Genomic DNA, 19854 nt, shown 5'->3' on the forward strand with positions numbered 1-19854 from the left:
GTTTCTGATCTTAACGCTTACTGCGTTTAACAGTCAGTGCCCCAGGGGAAAAACCTTAGGGCAAACTGCTCAACGTGCCCGTTCTGGGCAAAATCCCCGTCTCCCATCACCAGACCCTAGATAGGTGCCCTGAACACCAGCTGCCCTGCTTTTGTGTAGCTGATGGACAACACCATGTGGGAACCCAGGAGACGAGAGAGGGGTGGAGGGAGAGAAGGGAAGGGAGAGTGAAGAGAGGAAAGAGGCAAGAGGCAGGAGACAGGAGGTGTGAGAGGAGAAAGGAGAGAAGAGAGAGAGGAAAGCAGAAAGGGAAGAGGGGAGAGAGGAGTGAAAAGGGAGAGGAAAGAGAGGAGAGGTGATCTGTGTTCGATCTCTCAGAACACTATGGCTGAATCTGAGGGCTCATCACAATCTGAGGGCTCATCACAATTGTGATAAGTCTCGCACTGTTCAAAATTAGCTCCAGTCTGGGGGGAGAGACAGGAAATATCACTAACTCTTGCAGCACGATCAGTAATTATTCCTTTCTCTGAAGCTCCTTTAGAATTGGATGAGCTGATTTATGGCAAATAACACTTACTCCATACAACCATATCCAGTAGAAGTCTAACCCTCTGTTCTTGACATTCAAACATCGATTTCCTCACCATCAACATCCTGGGGTTCATCATTGACTAGAGACTCAGAAGGGCCAGACACATTAATATTGTGGCTGTAGGAGCTGGTCAGAAGATGGTGGTGAATAACTCACCTCCTGACTCCACAAAGCCTTTCCAACTGGACAATACTCAGAAAGTTTGCACCATCCAAAATAAAGCAATAAGCTGGACTGGTACAGCTCCCATCGTCTGAACTGGCGAACCAAGGTTGTCTTACAGGACCTTAACAAATTGTACCATTGTTACTCACCTTTATTACTGCAACAGAACATCTCAAACTCATGACCTGCATCAATTGAAAGGACAACCACAGCAGGAACAAGGAATCATCCAGGTTTTCTCTAGATATCATTTGCTTTATTTGTCACATACACATTCAAACCTCAAAACATACAAAGAGATGCCCTGTTTTTGCATCAACAACCAACGTAGTCCGAGATGTTCTGAGGGCAGCCTACAAATGTCTCCACTCTCCCAGCGCTAACATAGCATGCCCACAATTTACTAACCCTAACCCACACCTCTTAGGATTGTGGGACAGAACCAGGGCGACTGGTGGTAACCTACGCAGTCATGGGAAGAACGTACAAACTCCTTAGAGACGGCAGTGGGAATCGAACGCTGATCACTGGTGCGGTAGAGCGCTATGCTAACCGTTATGATACTGTGTCGCCGCCCCCCCCCCCCCAAGTCACACGGCATCTTTTATCACTGGGTCCAAATTCCGGGACACCCTTCCCAGCACCGTGCACTCTCAATGGAAGGTCCCCTGTCTCTCACCAAGGTGGTTTGAGCAATTGGGGGGGGGGGGCCTTACCAGAAACACCCATTTCCTTTCGAGAAGCTTAAAATAAAAGGTTTATCTGAAACTCAAAACTGGTCCCAGTTCACAATTTCAGGTTTAGTCTAAAAACCAGAGTTCAGAATGCTTGGGGATTTTGCCCCATATAACAATGGCTGACAAAAAACACTTCTATCAAAACAAAACTCAGAGAGAGACTGGTGCTGTCTTATTTTATTAAGAGATGCTCGTGAAGCCCACAGTTCCAGAGCTGGACAGTTTACTAATAATTTGCAACAAGCACATTTCATCTTTTCAATTCAGTCCTACTTCGTAGAGCAGCTGAAATGCTGGTTCCTCTACTTGGCCATCCACAGGCCCGACTGCACGTTACTTGCACCTTTCAGAATGGGGTGATCTTCAGTGCACCACACTGAGTCTTAGCCAGCCCCCTGTTAAAAGTACTAAGAGACCTGCTTTGAAAGATGAGGCAGTATGCTAACTTCTGCAGAATCCACAAGCAGGTCAGACTTTGAATGTATCCATTGAGGCCTCAGTATCTTTTGGCACAGGATGGGGACCACTCAGATCTTCGTGTCTGTCAGTTCTTTGTCCAACTCAGTGATGCTTGTGGCTGCTTTCCCAGTACGAATGTGGTGAGGCAGACAGCGGCGCTGAGGGGCAAGAATTGGTGGGATTGCAGAGTGGTATTTATTTAAAGGTGACCAGTTTGTTGCAGAGGAGGTGATTGTTTTTACCACACTTTGTTCCTGTCGTTGCTCGGCAGTTCCACCACATTCACAAACCCCAGAAAGGTAGGTTATCCGTGGTACTGAACCCGAAACGCATCCCACTGATTTGGAGTTCTGTGTCACCCTCTCTTAGAAAGTGCAGAGACTTCACTACTTCCTTCAGCAGGTCTTCCTGCCAAGAAAGTAGGAGCAGGAGTGGGCCCCTCAGTCCTTCAAGTTCTCCTTGCCATCCAATATGACTGTGCCTGATCTGCCCCACCCCCAGGCCTCACCTCTTCCCCAGAGGCCTTCATTTCCCCGTCTGCGAAGAAAAATGTGTCTACCAAACTGATCGGTGGTCAATGGTCAATATTATCAGCTCTGACTCATAAATGAATTAAGCAGATTTTCATTTTTCACCTTATTAAGTTAATCCCACTTTGCTGCAATGCCACCTGCAAGAGAGTTGGTCCCTCAGCTCGGGGGACTGGCTAGGCCGCAGAAGAAACGAATCAGTGCTTCAGGAGCTCACTCTCCAGTATGCTAAGTTTCTTCACAAAGACCTCAGGAATGTTTGAGACTTAATCTATAATCAAAACTTTGCCTCCAATTATCATTATCCTCAATGAAGCAAGTCCACTTAAAACAAAATATTTATACTTAAGATGTTTTAAAAATTTGTCGAGAGCATGTAAGTTTTGCGTAGCAACCTGATCTCTGTAGTCAGATGTCAACTGAGTCAGGTCTGCTCATAACAAAAGCCTTTGCAAGAGCAGTGTGTAAATCAGGAAGTCCAAAAGAACACAATATAGAGAAAACCATCACTCCTCGATACCTTTCAGATCTCAGTCTGCAGAGATACTTCTATGTTATTAATCAAAGCTCAATATTTGGTTCATCCAGTTGCTGTATAATTATCTCAGGGCCAGGAGGTTGTCTCTGCGCCTACAGGTTAATGGGAAGCTCTAGTGTTCGGTCACAAAGCTCTGGAGGGTAAGGTCATCGTCATCAGTGTCGCTGTTTTGCCCAGTCATGGTTTCCTTCAAATCTCTTAACCGTTTTGGGCGCAGTTTTTTCCTCATCTTTCTTTCTTCTTCAGGCAGTAGAGCAGAGATGCACATCAGTTCTGTGCCATTCATCTGGTTAACTCTGTAGTTGTGCCTTTGGGTGGAGAGCTTGGTGCACAGGACGATGGTACAGATGACAAAGATGGTACAGATGCCTGCCAGAATGGCAATGACTATGAGGCACTGAGTCACAAGACTAATTTTCTTGGTTGTTGCTTGAGCAGTTGTAAGTCTATTGTAATTTTTGGTGGTGACTTTGGTGAGATGATTGACAACGGGAACTGCTGAGGTCACCTTGCTTCCGCTTGCTTTACTGGAAGTGGCAGCAGTAGTTGTTGTTGCTGAAGTAATCATGCTGGTTGGAGGAGATTGTGTTTTCCCCTTTACACCTGGACCAAGAATCCCATTACCCTCTGAAATATTGGTGACCGGAGTAGAGAACGATGTGACTTCAGACACACTTGCAGGGTCAGCTGTCGTCCACTGCTCAGATCTATCAGTGACAGTGGGCTCCTGGCTGGTACTGGTCCCTTCTTCAAGTCCAGTAGAGGCAGACAATCCTATCGCATCAGTAGTAGGTTGTTGAGAAGAATTGACACCTTGGGCTGTTTGAATCCGGGGATCTGTTGTGGAAGTGAGCGTGCTTGTGCTGGATCGATACAGAGTTAAAGGAGCTGGTAAACTCGTTGTGCTGCTTGGGTTTTGGGTCACTCCAGTGGAAGCTGGCTGTGTTGAATGAGATACCTCCAGAGTTTCACTTGTGGTTTGTCCCAGTGCTTTGGCACTTGTTACAACAGAAGTTTGTTCAGTGGAATCAGTTGTCTGCAAAGTTGTCCGTGTGCTCTGCAACACACTGACACTTGTTGCAACGGAGATCGGTTTAGTTGAGCTAGATGTGTCCGGCATTTTCCCTATGCTTTGTCCCAGTGCATCAGCAGTTGTTACAACAGAAGTTGGTTCAGTTGTACCTGGTTTCGCACTTGTGCTTTCTCCCATTACAGCCACGCTGGACACAACGGCAAGGAGCACAGAAAGACGGCACCACATCGCCTGCATGTCTGCAAGAAGCCGTTCCTAAAAGAAACCACAAATATTTAGAAACCTCTCGATGCAGCAAAACTACAATATTAGTGCACATGTGTTTGTTATTGTTTGCAACTTGTGGCGTGTGCAACAAATTCCTCGTGCTTTACTGTCTGGCATGTTCAGCTGCAAGTTCGTACTGGTAGAAAGAAACTTCTCAAGCTTCTTTTTACAGGTTAACCCTCATGAATATTGCTGGGATTCTAAAACAGAATATACATTCAAAAACATTACCACAGAACTGTCTCGATTGCACTCAAACGCATTAAAACTGTTTCACAAATTGGGACTAAAAATTAAAGAAATGGTGATTATTTAACAACTTTTTCCCCATGGAACAGGAAACTGTATCAAACTAGAAAATCCAAATGTGGTGCTTCAATCCGCTTCTCAACGTTTGACTTACGGCCCAATGATTAAGATTGTGTTTGAATATTTAATCAATGATAAAAGTAATTGAAATGTTTAATCAGACAATTGAGCTTAACAAGTTAAATATGGGGGGCGGGGGGACACTGCACAGCATCGAAATAAGCTGCAGAAAGTTGTGAACTCAGCTCAATCACGGGCACTAGCCTGCCCAGCATCCAGGACATCTCCAAGGAGCAATGCCTCAGAAAGGCGGCACCCATCATTAAGGCCCTCCACCACCCAGTACATGCCCTCTTCCCATTGCTACCATCAGGGAGGAGGTACAGGAGCCTGAAGGCACACACTCAGCGATTCAGGAACAGCTTCTTCCCCTCTGCCATCCGATTCCTAAATGGACATTGAACCCTTGGACACTATCTCACTATTTAAATATATGTTATTTCTGATTTTGCACAATGTTTAATCTATTCAATATACATATACTGTAATCGATTCATTTATTTGCTTATTTCTTCTATATTATGCATAGCATTGAACTGCTGCTGCTAAGTTAACAAATGTCACCACACATTCATAAACCTGATTCTGAATGCTCTTTCTGTGATGCTGGGTGATGCTGCTGTAAGGAAGGTTTTCATTCCACCCGTTCATACTCTCAGTGGCACCTGTACACCCGCTTGTTAATGCAAATATCTAATCAGCCAATCAGCTGGCAGCAACTCCATGCAAAAAAGCATGCAGGCATGGTCAAGAGGTTCAGTTGCTTTTCAGACTGAACATCAGAATGGGGAAGGAATGTGATCTGAGTGAGTTTGACCGTGGAATTATTGTTGGTGCCAGTGGAGGTGGTTTGAGTCTCTCAGGAACTGCTGACCTCCTGGGATTTTCACATTCAACAGTCTCTAGAGTTTACGGAGAATGGTGCACAAAAAAACCCATGAAAGAACAAACAAAAGATTTCCAGTGAACGGCAGTTCTGTGGGCAAAAGGAGAATGGTCAGACTGTTTCAACCCACACACGTAACGTGACTGGGGAAGAACCCACTGGGGAAGTTAAGGCACGTATTAAATTATTGGAATGTGTCCCTTCTGTTGCCCTCCCTTGGACGATAATGCCATTGGTGAACAACTTGGTATCAGTGAGCAGACCACTCTGAAAGCAGTTGCTCGACTGCTGGGTGGTCAAGTTCACGGGAACCTAACTTGTGCTGGTAAGGTGAAGGGTCAAATGCCAAGGGTAGCAAAGCAGAAGAAAGGAAAAGAAGACTGTCAGTGCAAAGGGGTGCGTGCAGCACAACCGCTGCTTTGCAAATCTTTGTGCCATATCTCGGCGAGAGGAAGGGACCTAGTTCAGACCCGTAAATCTGTTTCTGTCATCTAAACCTGTTTGATCAAAGTTGAGTTTTGCCTTCTGCAGATATGATTGGATGTATTGGAGTTAATATGAAAAATCAGCAAAATGTTGGCTTGCCTGATATTAGTCTGTAATAGATTTAGTAATTTGACTACCTCCAAAACAAATGCTGACAGGAAGGTGACAGTTATTCAAATAACCACACGGTGTGCAGAAGAGCATCTCTGAACGCACAACACATGGAACCTTGAAGTGGCTGGGCTACAGCAGCAGAAGATCTCTATCACACACTCAGTGACCATTTTATAAGGTGCAGGAGGTATACATACTTGTGCATATGACAATAAACTCAACTTTGAATACTGGAAGAATTACACCAAGAACCTACAAATTACCTTTTGTCATAAATAAAGTAAATTGCTTTTCTTTCCCTTCATTTAGCATGGAATCTCTATAACTCCATAAGGTCTAAATTATGATCCAGATTGTGTTGGTGTTGAAAACAGCTGCATACAAAGATCTAGCAAGCACCCTGGTGTAGATTTGCCTTTTCTTACTGTTGCTGGCATCATTATTTAGGCCGAAGCAAGTAAACAAGGCTGTTTAAGACTGTTCCTCAGAAAAGCTCCACTTCTTTCAAATACTTAATGGTCAGAAATAAGAAATTAAAACACCCGATCAACTAAACACTTCATCTAACAATGGATGAGAAGGAATTCCTTTAGTCTGAGCGTGGTCCATCTGCAGAAGTCATTGCCACAGGGAGCTGCGGAGGCCAAGTCTTTGGGTTATCGTTGAAGTGGAGGCTGATAGGTTCTTGATTAGTACGGGCAGAAGAATGGGGTTGAGAAGGAAAATAAATCAGACGTGATCAAATGCCAGAACGGACCTGATGGGCCAGATGGCCTAATTCTGCTCCCCCTCTTATAGTTATATGATCTAATAGAGGTAAATGTAGTTAGAATTACTCTGGTGGTTTTTTCGTTCTAATCTCAAATGGTAGGTCATTCAATTAAAATATTACCTTCATTCATATTGACCATAATTGTTCTTGGCAAATTGTCTTACAGAAGTGGTTTGCCATTGCCTTTTTCTAGGCAGTGTCTTTACAAGATGGGTGACTCCAGCCATTATCAATACTCTTCAGAGATTGTCTGCCTGGCGTCAGTGGTCGCATAGCCAGGACTTGTGATATGCACCAGCTGCTCATACCTACTGCCATGGCTTCACGTGACCCTGATCGGGGGGCTAGGCAGGTGCTACACCTCGCCTAAAGGTGACCTGCAGAGTAGTGAAGGGAAGGAGTGCCTTACACCTCCTTTGGTAGAGACGTATCTCCACCCCGCCACCCAGCAATTAAAATGTACCTTTCATTATATTAAACTCAAACCCTCTTTACTTCAATGTTTATCGATGACTTTCCATTAGCTATGCGTTCACTCAAGAACCTGAATTTCCCTTCCTCCATTCACGGAGGATCACAATAATCTCTGCTTTGTATAAAGATGAACTTGCAGCAGATGGGATTTTTTTTTTACAGGGAACATTGATGCAAGATTTCCTGTTTAGTCAACTAAACCACAAGAGATAGCACAATGCTCACCATCTTTCATCATCCAGCACATATTTTCTCTAAGAGAACTGCAATAATTATTTTGAAAACTTTCAAGCAGCTTGGTTGACTTAAAAGCGAATTTTTAGGGTGATTCTGATGCGGTGATGTAATGGATTGAAAGTGACCTCATTAGGACACATGGTGAATCAAAGAAACAACCTCCGAGGAGGTTGTGAATAGGAAGTGGTCGATGAAGTGGTGTTAAACACAATGGAAAGATGAGGGCTTTAAGGTGGAAATTCAAGAAAGGTTATGTGAAAGGTTATGGACAAGCTGCTGCAATAGGACAATAGACAATAAGTGCAGGAGTAGGCCATTCGGCCCTTCGAGCCAGCACCGCCATTCACTGTGATCATGGCTGATCATCCACAATCAGTATCCAGTTCCTGCCCTATCCCCATAACCTTTGATTCCGCTATCTTTAAGAGCTCTATCCATCTCTTTCTCGAAAGCATCCAGAGACTTGGCCTCCACAGCCTTCTGGGGCAGAGCATTCCATATATCCACCACTCTCTGGGTGAAAAAGTTTTTCCTCAACTCCATTCTAAATGGCCTACCCCTTATTCTTAAACTGTGGCCTTTACTTTTTCACTGGGATACAGCTCAGAGAAGGCCCTGCCAGCAATTCGAGGCCCACTGCCCTGCAATCCCCTGATTTCACTCCAGCCTAATTATGGGGCAATTTACAATGACAAATTAACCTAGCAATCAGTGCATCTTTGGACTGTGGGAGGAAACCAGAGCACCCGGAGGAAACCCACACGGTCATGAGGAGAACGTACAAACTCCTTACAGACAGTGGTGGGAATTGAACCTGGGTCACCTGTACTGTAAAGCGTTGTGCTAACTACTACGCTATCGTGCCACCTTGACATGAAATATTTCAAGCGATGCCAAATTAATCCTGTTGTAAGCTTCATCACCCAATTGCCCAGGGGAATTATCTGTGATGCCCAAAGCAATCAAACAACTCCTTGTTATTTGCAATTGGTTTTTTAGGAAGTGTTAGTGAGTTTGTTTTCATAACAGAGTACCTGCTTGCCACATCCCCGTGCTTGTTATGATAATCTGCCTGAGTGAATCAGATATCATTTGACCAAAATACAGATATTAACAGTATGATAGTTTACCCTGAAATTTTGTGCCAGAATGTTATTGCCGTTCACGTTAACCACCACCATTCTGATGCCCTATCTTTACAGACTAGTATCTAGAAGTTTAGCCCTGGTCAGTAAGTATCAGAAATGTATTCCACTGAATCAAAACACTGTAATTTGGAGCCAGGGTACACATCTATTAGAAACATATAAATATAGAAAACCTACAGCACAATACAGGCCCTTCGGCCCACAATGCTGTGCCGAACATGTACTTACTTTAGAAATTACTTGGGGTTACCCATAGCCCTCTATTTATCTAAGCTCCATCTACCTATCCAGGAGTCTCCTAAAAGACCCTATTGTATCTGTCTCCACCACTGTTGTCGGCAGCCCATTCCACGCACTCACCACCCTCTACGTAAAAACCTTACCCCTGATATCTCCTCTGTGCCTACTTCCAAGCACCTTAAAACTGTGCCTTCTTGTGCCCTTTCAGCCCTGGGGAAAAGCCTCTGACTATCCACACGATCAATGCCTCTCATCATCTTGTACACCTCTATCAGGTCACCTCTCATCCTTCGCCGCTCCAAGGAGAAAAGGCCGAGTTCACTCAACCTATTCTCATAAGGCATGCTCCCCAATCCAGAAAACATCCTTGTAGATCTCCTCTGCACCATTTCTATAGTTTCCACATCCTTCCTGCAGTGAGGTGACCAGAACTGAGCACAGTACTCCAAGTGGGGTCTGACCAGGGTCCTATATAGCTGAAACATTATCTCTCGGCTCTTAAACTCAATCCCACGGTTGATGAAGGCCAATGCAACACTCGACCCCATACACCTGCCTTCTCGCCAAAATACCAAGTAAATTTAATAACTAACTAACTTTGTGGCATTGGTTATGAATCTGGACTGGTGGAGAACAGATCTCCTTCTCTGAGGAGCAATGGGATATTTGAATTCACGTCAACTGAATCAGTGGTGTAGAATTTGCCTGTTGACCAGCAAAGCTCTGTTCCTCAGTCTTGCTTTACTATAATCAATTGATTTCAAGGCTCTAGCCAGAATAGTGCTCACAGGGTGAGCTTTAGCGATGACTAACATTTGACAATCCCACTTTGACCTTTGAGTCTTCCAACAAGTGTCCTTTGTTTGCCGTTCCCCTCGTCTTTTACAGGTTGTGGGTGTCACTGCCTATACGGTATGTTCCGAATTGCCCCTGAACTGAGTATCCCCCAACTCCTGCCGCCCCCCGCAGGCAACTACACTGGAAAGGGTTTGGAGAACTCGAGTTAGGAGTCATAGGGACTACAGCACAGAAACAGGCCCTTCAGCCCATCTAGTCAATGCCAAACTCTATCACAGTATGTGAGGGTGACAGACTCGTTTCTCTCTGGGCCAGCAAGGTGAGTATTGGTATTGAAATTGGTTTATTATTTACCGAGATACTGTCAAAAGCTTGTCTTTGCACACCACCCTGATAGATTAGGCCTTATGTAAATACATTGAGGCAGTACATACGGAGAACAGGCTATGGTTAAAGTTCAAAATTCAAAGTAAGTTTACTATCTAAGTACATATATGTCACCACATATAACCCCGAGGTTCACTTTCTTGAGTATTACTCAATAAATCTCTGGGATAATATCCATAACAGAATCACTAGAAGACCACCCAACTTGGTCATTCAACCAGAGTGCAGAAGACAACCAACTGTGCAAATACAAAAAGAAGGAACAATAAATATTGAGCAGACGGGAGGAAGAGTCATCGAAAGGGAGTCCATGGATTGGGGGAACATTTCAACTGTTCAATAATGGGGCAAGTGAGGTTGAGTGAAGTTCTCTCCTTTGGTTCAAGAGGGGTAGCACATTAGTGTAGTGGTTAGCACAATGGTTTACAGTACCAACAACAAGAGTTCAATTCCCGCCACCATCAGTGAGGAGTTTGGATCTTCTCCCTGTGATCGTGTGGGTTTCCTCCACATGCTCCAATTTCCTCCTACAATCCAAAGTCATACTGGTTGATTGGTCATTGTAAATTGTACCGTGATTGAGGTTAGCATTAGGGCTGGAAGGGCCTAAATAAAAAAAAATAATAACTGTTCCTGGACTTGATGGTGTGAGTCTTGAGGCTCCTATACCTTCTTCTCAATAGTGGGAAGAGAGCATGTCCTGCTTGGTGGGGATTCCTGTTGATGGATGCCACTTTCCTGTGACGGCATTTCATGTAGATGTGCTCAGTGATGGGGAGGGCTTTATCTATGATGGACTAGGCCGTATCCACTACTGTTCTGTTACCCTGACAACCATCTACTGTGGCCATCTCTTGCTCCTCGTTCGAAAGCAGCCAGAAAAATCCAATGTGCTGCTGGACCCGGGTACCTGCCTCGATTGGTTTTGTCTTCATCGGAAGCAACATTTGGGGAGAAAAGTATATCACAGTTACTGAGAAGGAGCAATGCAGGTAGGCAGGCAAAGTGCAAAGGTCATAATGACAAGGTAGATTGGCAGAAAAAATGTTCAAAATTTCACCTTTTAGTGTATGGGAGGCCCATTCAAGATCTAATAACCATGAGGAAAAAGCTAAAATTTCACGGACACAGTTACCAGTACTAGTTTCTTACTCCACGTTATTTAGTTAACTGAATTTTAAAATTCCCTTCTGCTGCGCTAGGATTCCAAATCACTAGCCACAGCCTCTAGATTACCTGTCCAATTGCTCAGTGACCTGTGACCTCTAGATCAGTCAAAAGCAACACACACAAAATGCTGGAGGAACTCAGCAGGTCAGGCAGCATCCATGGAAATAAATAAACAGCCAGCATTTCGGGCAAAGACCCTTCATCAGGACTGGAGAGGAAGGGAGAAGACATCAGAATGAAAAGGTGGGAGGGAGGGGAAGGAGGCTAGCTGGAAGGTGATGGGTGAAGCCAGGTGGGTGGGAAAGGTGAAGGGCTGGAGAGGAAGGAATCTGATAGGGAAGGAGAGTGGACCACAGGAGAAAGGGAAGGAGGAAGGGACCCAGAGGGAGGTGATAAGCAGGTGAGGAGAGGGAAGAGGACAGAATGAGGAATAGAAGAAGAGGGAAGGGGGAGGGTATTTTTATTCCTGAAGGAAAAAATGATGTTCATATCATCAGGTTGGAGGCTACCCAGACGGAATATAAGCTGTTGCTCCTCCACCCTGAGGGTGGCCTCACCTTGGCACAAGAGGAGGCCATAGACCGACATGTCGGAACGGGAATGGGAATGGGGATTAAAATGTTTGTCCACTAGGAAGTTCCACTTTTGGCGGATGGACTGGAGGTGCTTGATGAAGCGGTCGCCCAATTTCCAATGGGTCTCATCAACGCAGAGGAGACCACGTGGTGAGCGCCAGACACAACAGGTGACCCCGACAGATTTCACAGGCGAAGTGTTGCCTCACCCGGACCCACAGTCCAAATGTACCCACTGTGCCTTATTTGCCGGAATGGCTGTTAGAACCATAGAACCATAGCACAGAAACACGCCTGTTGGCCCTTCTTGGCTGTACCGAACCATTTTTCTGCCTAGTCCCACTGACCTGCACCTGGACCATATCCCTCCATACACCTCTCATCCATGTCCCTGTCCAAGTCTTTCTCAAATGTTAAAAGTGAGCCCACATTTACCACTTCATCTGGCAGCTCATTCCACACTCCCACCACTCTGTGTGAAGAAGCCCCCCCTAATGTTCCCTTTAAACTTTTCCCCCTTCACCCTTAACCCATGTCCTCTGGTTTTTTTCTCCCCTTGCCTCAGTGGAAAAAGCCTGCTTGCATTCACTCTATCTATACCCAGCATAATTTTATATACCTCTGTTCTGTGCACTCTATTCAGATCAATGGAAGATGTTCAGAACCAGCTGGTTTAAGTAGAGTTTTATTCACCACTAATACACCAGCAATGTTTTTGTAACGTTGCATTGCATTTCATTGCTTGCGCAAGAGTTTGTGCAATGGGACACGTACTACTCTCATGATAACACAGATCTCACGAAGCTGATAATGACGGCGGATCTAAGTCTCTATTTGCCATTAAAACCAAATTGTTGAGGCTTTCTTTAAGGCTACATCAGCCTTCATGGTTAACGGTAACTGTATCCAACGGATGATATCCCGGCTACTGGCGCTACCTGAGAGAAAGTTCCAGACGGAGAGGATGCCTTTGGTCCGGCCTCACTAGGAGACAATCATTGACAGTAACACAAACATCGGTCCCAATGAAGTGTCCCGGCCTGAAACGCCAACTGTTTATTCCCTTCCACAGATGCTGCCTGGCCTGCTGAGTTCCTCCAGCATTTTGTTTGTGTTGCTCTGGGTTTCCGGCATCTGCAGAGCTCGAGTTGATGTTATACATCATCGAGAGGATGCTTCAACAGCTCTCGTATACAATAGTGAGCAGAAATTACCTGAAACATCCAGCAGGTCAGACAGCAGTCCTAGTTCTGTCCTGTTTCTCACTCCACAGACACTGCCTGACCCACTGACCCGGTTTCTCACTCCACAGACACTGCCTGACCTGGTGACCCTGTTTCTCACTCCACAGACACGGCCTGACCTGGTGACCCTGTTTCTCACCCCACAGACACTGCCTGACCTGGTGACTGTTTCTCACTCCACAGACACTGCCTGACCTGGTGACTGTTTCTCACTCCACAGACACTGCCTGACCTGGTGACTGTTTCTCACTCCACAGACACTGCCTGACCCACTGACCCTGTTTCTCACTCCACAGACACTGCCTGACCTGGTGACTGTCTCTCACTCCACAGACACGGCCTGACCTGGTGACCCTGTTTCTCACTCCACAGTCACTGCCTGACCTGGTGACCCTGTTTCTCACTCCACAGACAGTGACTGACCTGGTGACCCTGTCTCTCACTCCACAGACACTGCCTGACCCACTGACCCTGTTTCTCACTCCACAGACACTGCCTGACCTGGTGACTGTTTCTCACTCCACAGACAGTGCCTGACCTGGTGACCCTGTCTCTTACTCCACAGATACTGCCTGACCCTGTTTCTCACTCCACAGACACTGCCTGACCTGGTGACTGTCTCTCACTCCACAGTCACTGCCTGACCTGGTGACCCTGTTTCTCACTCCACAGACACTGCCTGACCTGGTGACTGTTTCTCACTCCACAGACACTGTCTGACCTGGTGACTGTTTCTCACTCCACAGTCACTGCCTGACCTGGTGACCCTGTTTCTCACTCCACAGACACTGCCTGACCCACTGACGCTGTCTCTCACTCCACAGTCACTGCCTGACCTGGTGACCCTGTTTCTCACTCCACAGTCACTGCCTGACCTGGTGACCCTGTTTCTCACTCCACAGACACTGCCTGACCCACTGACGCTGTCTCTCACTCCACAGTCACTGCCTGACCTGGTGACGCTGTCTCTCACTCCACAGTCACTGCCTGACCTGGTGACTGTTTCTCACTCCACAGACACTGTCTGACCTGGTGACCCTGTTTCTCACTCCACAGTCACTGCCTGACCTGGTGACTGTTTCTCACTCCACAGTCACTGCCTGACCTGGTGACCCTGTTTCTCACTCCACAGACACTGCCTGACCCACTGACGCTGTCTCTCACTCCACAGTCACTGCCTGACCTGGTGACCCTGTTTCTCACTCCACAGACACTGCCTGACCTGGTGACTGTTTCTCACTCCACAGTCACTGCCTGACCTGGTGACCCTGTTTCTCACTCCACAGACACTGCCTGACCCACTGACGCTGTCTCTCACTCCACAGTCACTGCCTGACCTGGTGACCCTGTTTCTCACTCCACAGACACTGCCTGACCTGGTGACTGTTTCTCACTCCACAGTCACTGCCTGACCTGGTGACCCTGTTTCTCACTCCACAGACACTGTCTGACCTGGTGACTGTTTCTCACTCCACAGACACTGCCTGACCTGGTGACGCTGTCTCTCACTCCACAGACACTGCCTGACCTGGTGACTGTTTCTCACTCCACAGACACTGCCTGACCTGGTGACTGTTTCTCACTCCACAGACACTGCCTGACCTGGTGACTGTTTCTCACTCCACAGTCACTGCCTGACCTGGTGACGCTGTCTCTCACTCCACAGACACTGCCTGACCTGGTGACTGTCTCTCACTCCACAGTCACTGCCTGACCCATTGTGTATTTCCAGCGTTCTCTGTTTTAATTGTGCAGCTTTTTGAACATCAAAAAGGTGGAAAAGCTCTTCAATTGAAGAATTCAGTCGAAGACCCAACTGGAGATTTGATGAGCTGAGAGTTCTCTTGTGCGGTTTGACTCTTGCACATAATGACGACAGGAACGATTTAGTCACAAGCTCAGTGTTTGTAGAGGTTATTTGGTCAAGTTAATTTCACAGGTTGCCTCCACTTCTCCTTCAGGTTCAGTGGAAGTGTGTGCATGGATTGTGGTAAATATCAGCTGGAGGATTTTGGCTCCTGTACACTCTCTAACACTGCCTTCATCTAATTTTGTCAGAAATCGGCCTCAGACCATAAGACACAGGAGCAAAATCAGGCCATTCAGCCCATTGAGTCAGCTCCACCATTTTATTATGGCTGATTTATATCCCTCTCAACCCATTCTCCTGCTTTTATAAGGCATGGTGAGGCCTCACTTGTGAGTATTGTAAGCAGTTTTTGGTCCCTTATCCAAAAAAGGATGTGCTGACATTGGAGGAGGTTCAAAGGAGGTTGAAGAAAATTATTCCAGCTTATCATACGAGTGTTTGATGGCCCTGGGCCTCTACTCACTGGAGTTCAGAAGAATGAGGAGGGATCTCATTGAAGCCTATTGAATGGTGAAAGGCCACATTAGAGTGGATGTGGAGAGGATGCTTCCTATGGTGGGGGAGCCTAAAACCAGAGGGCAGAGGGACGTCCGCTTAGAATGGACATGAGGAGGGGTTTCTTTAGCCAGAGAGTGGTGAATCTGTGGAATTCATTGCCACAGGCAGATGTGGAGGTTAAGTCATTGGGTGTCGTTAAGGTAGAGGTTGATAGACCCTTGATTGGTCAGAGCATGAGCGGATACGGGGAGAAGGCAGGAGATTGGGGCTGAGAGAGAAATGGATCAGACATGATGAAATGGCAGAGCAGACTCGATGGGCCAAATGGCCTAATTCTGCTCCTATATCTTAGGGTCTGCCTTCTCCTTGTAACCTTTTTGATGCCCTGACTAATCAAGAATCTATCAACCTCCACTTTAGATATACCCAAGGACTTGACCTCCACAAGGGGGTGGGTGATGGGTAAAACACAGGTGAGGGTAAAGGTAGGTGGGTGGGGAGAGGGGAGGTGGTTGAAGTAAGAACCTGAGGGGTGACAGTTGGAAGAGATAAAGAGCAAAATTATCCACTATGTAGTTTGCCCCAATCGGAGACGAAAGTTATGTCTTCCTTGGTTCTGAGGAGACAGGAAACAGCATAATGCACAAATACCTTTAACAGGGTGAAGCTGGGAGCTCTGTTGGATTAGGGGACAGTGATCATCTATCCCAATACTACTCTGTGGAACAAAGTTTGCACGTTTGAAGGTCTTGACCACAAAATTTAGACTTCAGCTTTGGCCCTGGGTCCCCATCTCAATGGAATCCAAGTCTGACATGAGCCTGAGCAGTTTTGTCTATATCCTCCTCAGTGTGCTTACTCCTTTGGCCAAGTGTCCTCACTCCAGTCTACAGACATTTTCTCCTGTCTCCAGATTTTCCAAATCACTAGGACCCCTCCCTTTGACCTCTGACCTCTGACCCCCCCCCCCAATCCTTACCATTATCCAACAGCACATTGATTGCCTCGACTTTTCCATTCTCCTCACTCACTTCTCCTGGACTTCACTCACAAAGATATCGTCGTTGAGCCTGTCGACAAGGCTGCTGCTGTTGTGTTCTGCCTCACGGACAGCAAATGTCACTTTGTTTGTTTGTTTGTTTACTTATTGGGATACAGCGTGAAGTAGGCCCTTCCAGCCCTTCCAGCCCTTTCAGCCGCGACACCCAGCATCCCCCGATTTAACCCCAGCCTAAGCACGGGATAATTTACAACGACCAATTAACCTACCAACCGGTCCGCCTTTGGACTGTGGGAGGAAACCGGAGCACCTGGAGGAAACCCACGCGGTCACGGGGAGAACGTACAAAAGGCGGCAGCAGGAACTGAACCTGTGTCGCTGGTGCTGTAAAACATGGTGCAAACCACTGTGCTACTTTCCTCAGACCAGTCTTAATGTTTCCCTTTTCATCATGACCCCACCATCGAACGACAGGCCATTGCCTCTTATACAGTCACAGACCTCATTTTCCTGGAAGACCCCCCCCCTGCACAGTTTCAAACCTTGTGGCATTCCCGGTTTTTACATTTTGTGCAAGGTTCACACACAGTAACGTGTGCACAGACCCATCGTTCGGCTTGCTGCATCAAACCTAACTCTTCTGAACTTTGTCGCCAAACAATTGATACTAGAACGTACAATCATCACAGTGATATTTGATTCTGCGCTTCCCGCTCCCTGGATTACAAATCGATAGTAAATATTAAAAATTTAAATTATAAATCATAAATAGAAAATAGAAAAATGGAAAGTAAGGTAGTGCAAAAAAACCGAGAGGCGGGTCCGGATATTTGGAAGGTATGGGTCAGATCTGGTTCAGGATCCATTCAGCAGTCTTATCACAGTTGGAAAGAAGCTGTTCCCAAATCTGGCCGTACGAGTCTTCAAGCTCCTGAGCCTTCTCCCGGAGGGAAGAGGGATGAAAAGTGTGTTGGCTGGGTGGGTCGTGTCCTTGATTATCCTGGCAGCACTGCTCCGACAGCGTGTGGTGTAAAGTGAGTCCACGGACGGAAGATTGGTTTGTGTGATGTGCTGCACCGTGTTCACGATCTTCTGCAGCTTCTTTCAGTCTCGGACAGGACATACCAGGTTGTGATGCACCCTAGAAGAATGCTTTCTATAAAAATTAATGAGGGTTTTAGGGGACAGGCCAATTTTCTTTAGTTTTGCCTCTTGCCTCTATCTGTCCAATCCATGACATCGCTGGTGACCTCCACTACTTCCAGTGTCCAGTTTCTTGCTTACAATCAGTTCATCTTCATCTGACACATACAGTCTCTCCAGTCCCACAGCCCACATCAGGAAGGTCTGGAGCCCTCCAGTAACACACTGATTCACCTTGAACTTCAAAGTTCAAAGTTAACGTCGGGCACAGAAGTGCAGTGGTTAGCATACAGGCGACCCAGGTTCGATTCCCACCTGCTGCCTGTACGTTCTTCCCCTGACCCTGTGGGTGCTCTGGTTTAGCACGGCTCAATGGGCCAGAGAGGGCCTATTCCACGCTGTATCTCAGTGAATTGATCAATCAATAACTAAATAAAGATCAAAGACTACAAAGTGAGTCTGTAGTTTGTAGGTTCAGAGTAGCAGTGAATGAAGTTATCCATTCTGGTTCAGGAGCCTGTGGGTTGTAGGGTAATAACAGTTCCTGAACTTGCCGTGAGGGACCTATGGCTTCTGTACCTCCTGCCAATGGCGGTGGTGAGAAGAATGCACGGCCTGGATGATGGGGGATGCTGCTTTCCTGCGACAGTGCTCCATCAGTGGTGGGGAGGGCTTTGCCCGTGGTGCATGGGTTACGTCAACCTCTTCTGGTCATGGACCTGGACTGGTGTTTCCCTACCAGGTTGTGATGTAACCTTGAGGAACCTGTCCTCACCGTAAACAACTTCTACTTCTTGCTGCCTCAGTAAAGCAGCCAGTGTTATTAAAGGCCCCACCAATCCCAGACATTCCCTCCTCTCCCCTCTCCCATCGGACAGAAGACACAAAAGCCTGAAAGCACGTACCACCAGCCTCAAGGCAAGCTTCTACGCTGCTGTTATAAAGCTACCGAATAACTCATAGTACAATGACCTTTTTGTCTGCCTACACTGCACTTTCTCTGCAGTGGTTTCACTTTATTCTGCATTGTTATTGTTTTACCTTGTTCCTCCTCAATGCACTGTGCAATGATCTGATCTGTATGAACCGTACACAAGACAAGATTTTCACTGTACCTTGGTACACGGGATAATAATAAGTCAATTCCAATTCACTTTCTCCGGATAAGAAGCGTCTCTCCGGGCACTCTCACAGGCCCAGGCAACACCTGCCTTATTATGACACACTTGCAATGGTTTTTGCTTCAGTCCTATTTGGGCCCACTTCCTCAACAGTAGATCAATGGCTGCATTAGTGCAGCTTCCTTCACACATACAAAACTCAAAAAACTTGTCATTTTTGCTGCCTTTCTCTGCCCTGCTCCCGCCCTCATATGGTCAGTCTCTGAATCTTTCTTCCCTTTCTGGATCACTCCCTCACCATTCAGGGACCATGCTAGCCGTAGGCATCCATCACAACCCACAGACTCCCACGGCTGTTTTGAATTCACTTCCTCACACCCTGCAAACACTAAGTGTCCTATTCCCTTCTCCCAGTTCCGCCATCTGTCACTTTTTGTTCCACCAATGAAACTTGCTATATTGTCACCTCTGAAATGTTTTCCTTCCTTCTTGAACTGCAGACTACATCTCAAATATTTCTCACTTCTAGGATCTCAACCTCGCTCTTCTTGGAGAGAACAGGAATGGAACTGCCCTTGTCCTCATTTTCCACCCCACCACCCTGCACATCCTTTGCCAGCTCCAACAGGGTTCCAGCACTAGCGACCACATTCTCTTCCCTGAACCTTTCTGCATTGCTTTTCTCTCCCCATCAACCACTACCTTTCTCTTGACACTTTCACATGCAACAACAACTCGTTCTTTCACCTCTTCTCTTCATCCACGAACCCAAAGAGTCTTGCTTGGTAAATCCTTCCGTCAAGTGCACTCGACTTAGGAGTCCTCATGCAGGATCCCTTAAAGGTTAAGACCACAAGAACATAAGATGTAGGAGCAGAATTAGGCCATTTGGCCCATCGAGTCTGCTTCACCATTTTCATCATGGCTGATCCATTTCCCTCTCAGCCTCAATCTTCTGCCTTCATACCCTGACTAATCAAGAATCTATCAATGTCTGC

General features: G+C 46.5%; 1 protein-coding gene across 1 annotated transcript in view; it reads right to left on the reverse strand.

The window, feature by feature from the left end:
* Positions 1–1015: 1015 nt before the first annotated feature.
* Positions 1016–19854, reverse strand: part of selplg (selectin P ligand) — a 28659-nt gene continuing 9820 nt past the window's right edge. Inside the window, exon 3 of the mRNA XM_063034060.1 lies at positions 1016–4312. Within this exon, the coding sequence (XP_062890130.1) occupies positions 3137–4294 (1158 nt within the window). The 5' untranslated portion in view covers positions 4295–4312 and the 3' untranslated portion in view covers positions 1016–3136. The remainder of the gene's footprint in view (positions 4313–19854) is intronic.

This window comes from Mobula hypostoma, chromosome 27 (assembly GCF_963921235.1).
Source record: "Mobula hypostoma chromosome 27, sMobHyp1.1, whole genome shotgun sequence".
In the NCBI taxonomy this organism is placed as follows: domain Eukaryota; kingdom Metazoa; phylum Chordata; class Chondrichthyes; order Myliobatiformes; family Myliobatidae; genus Mobula; species Mobula hypostoma.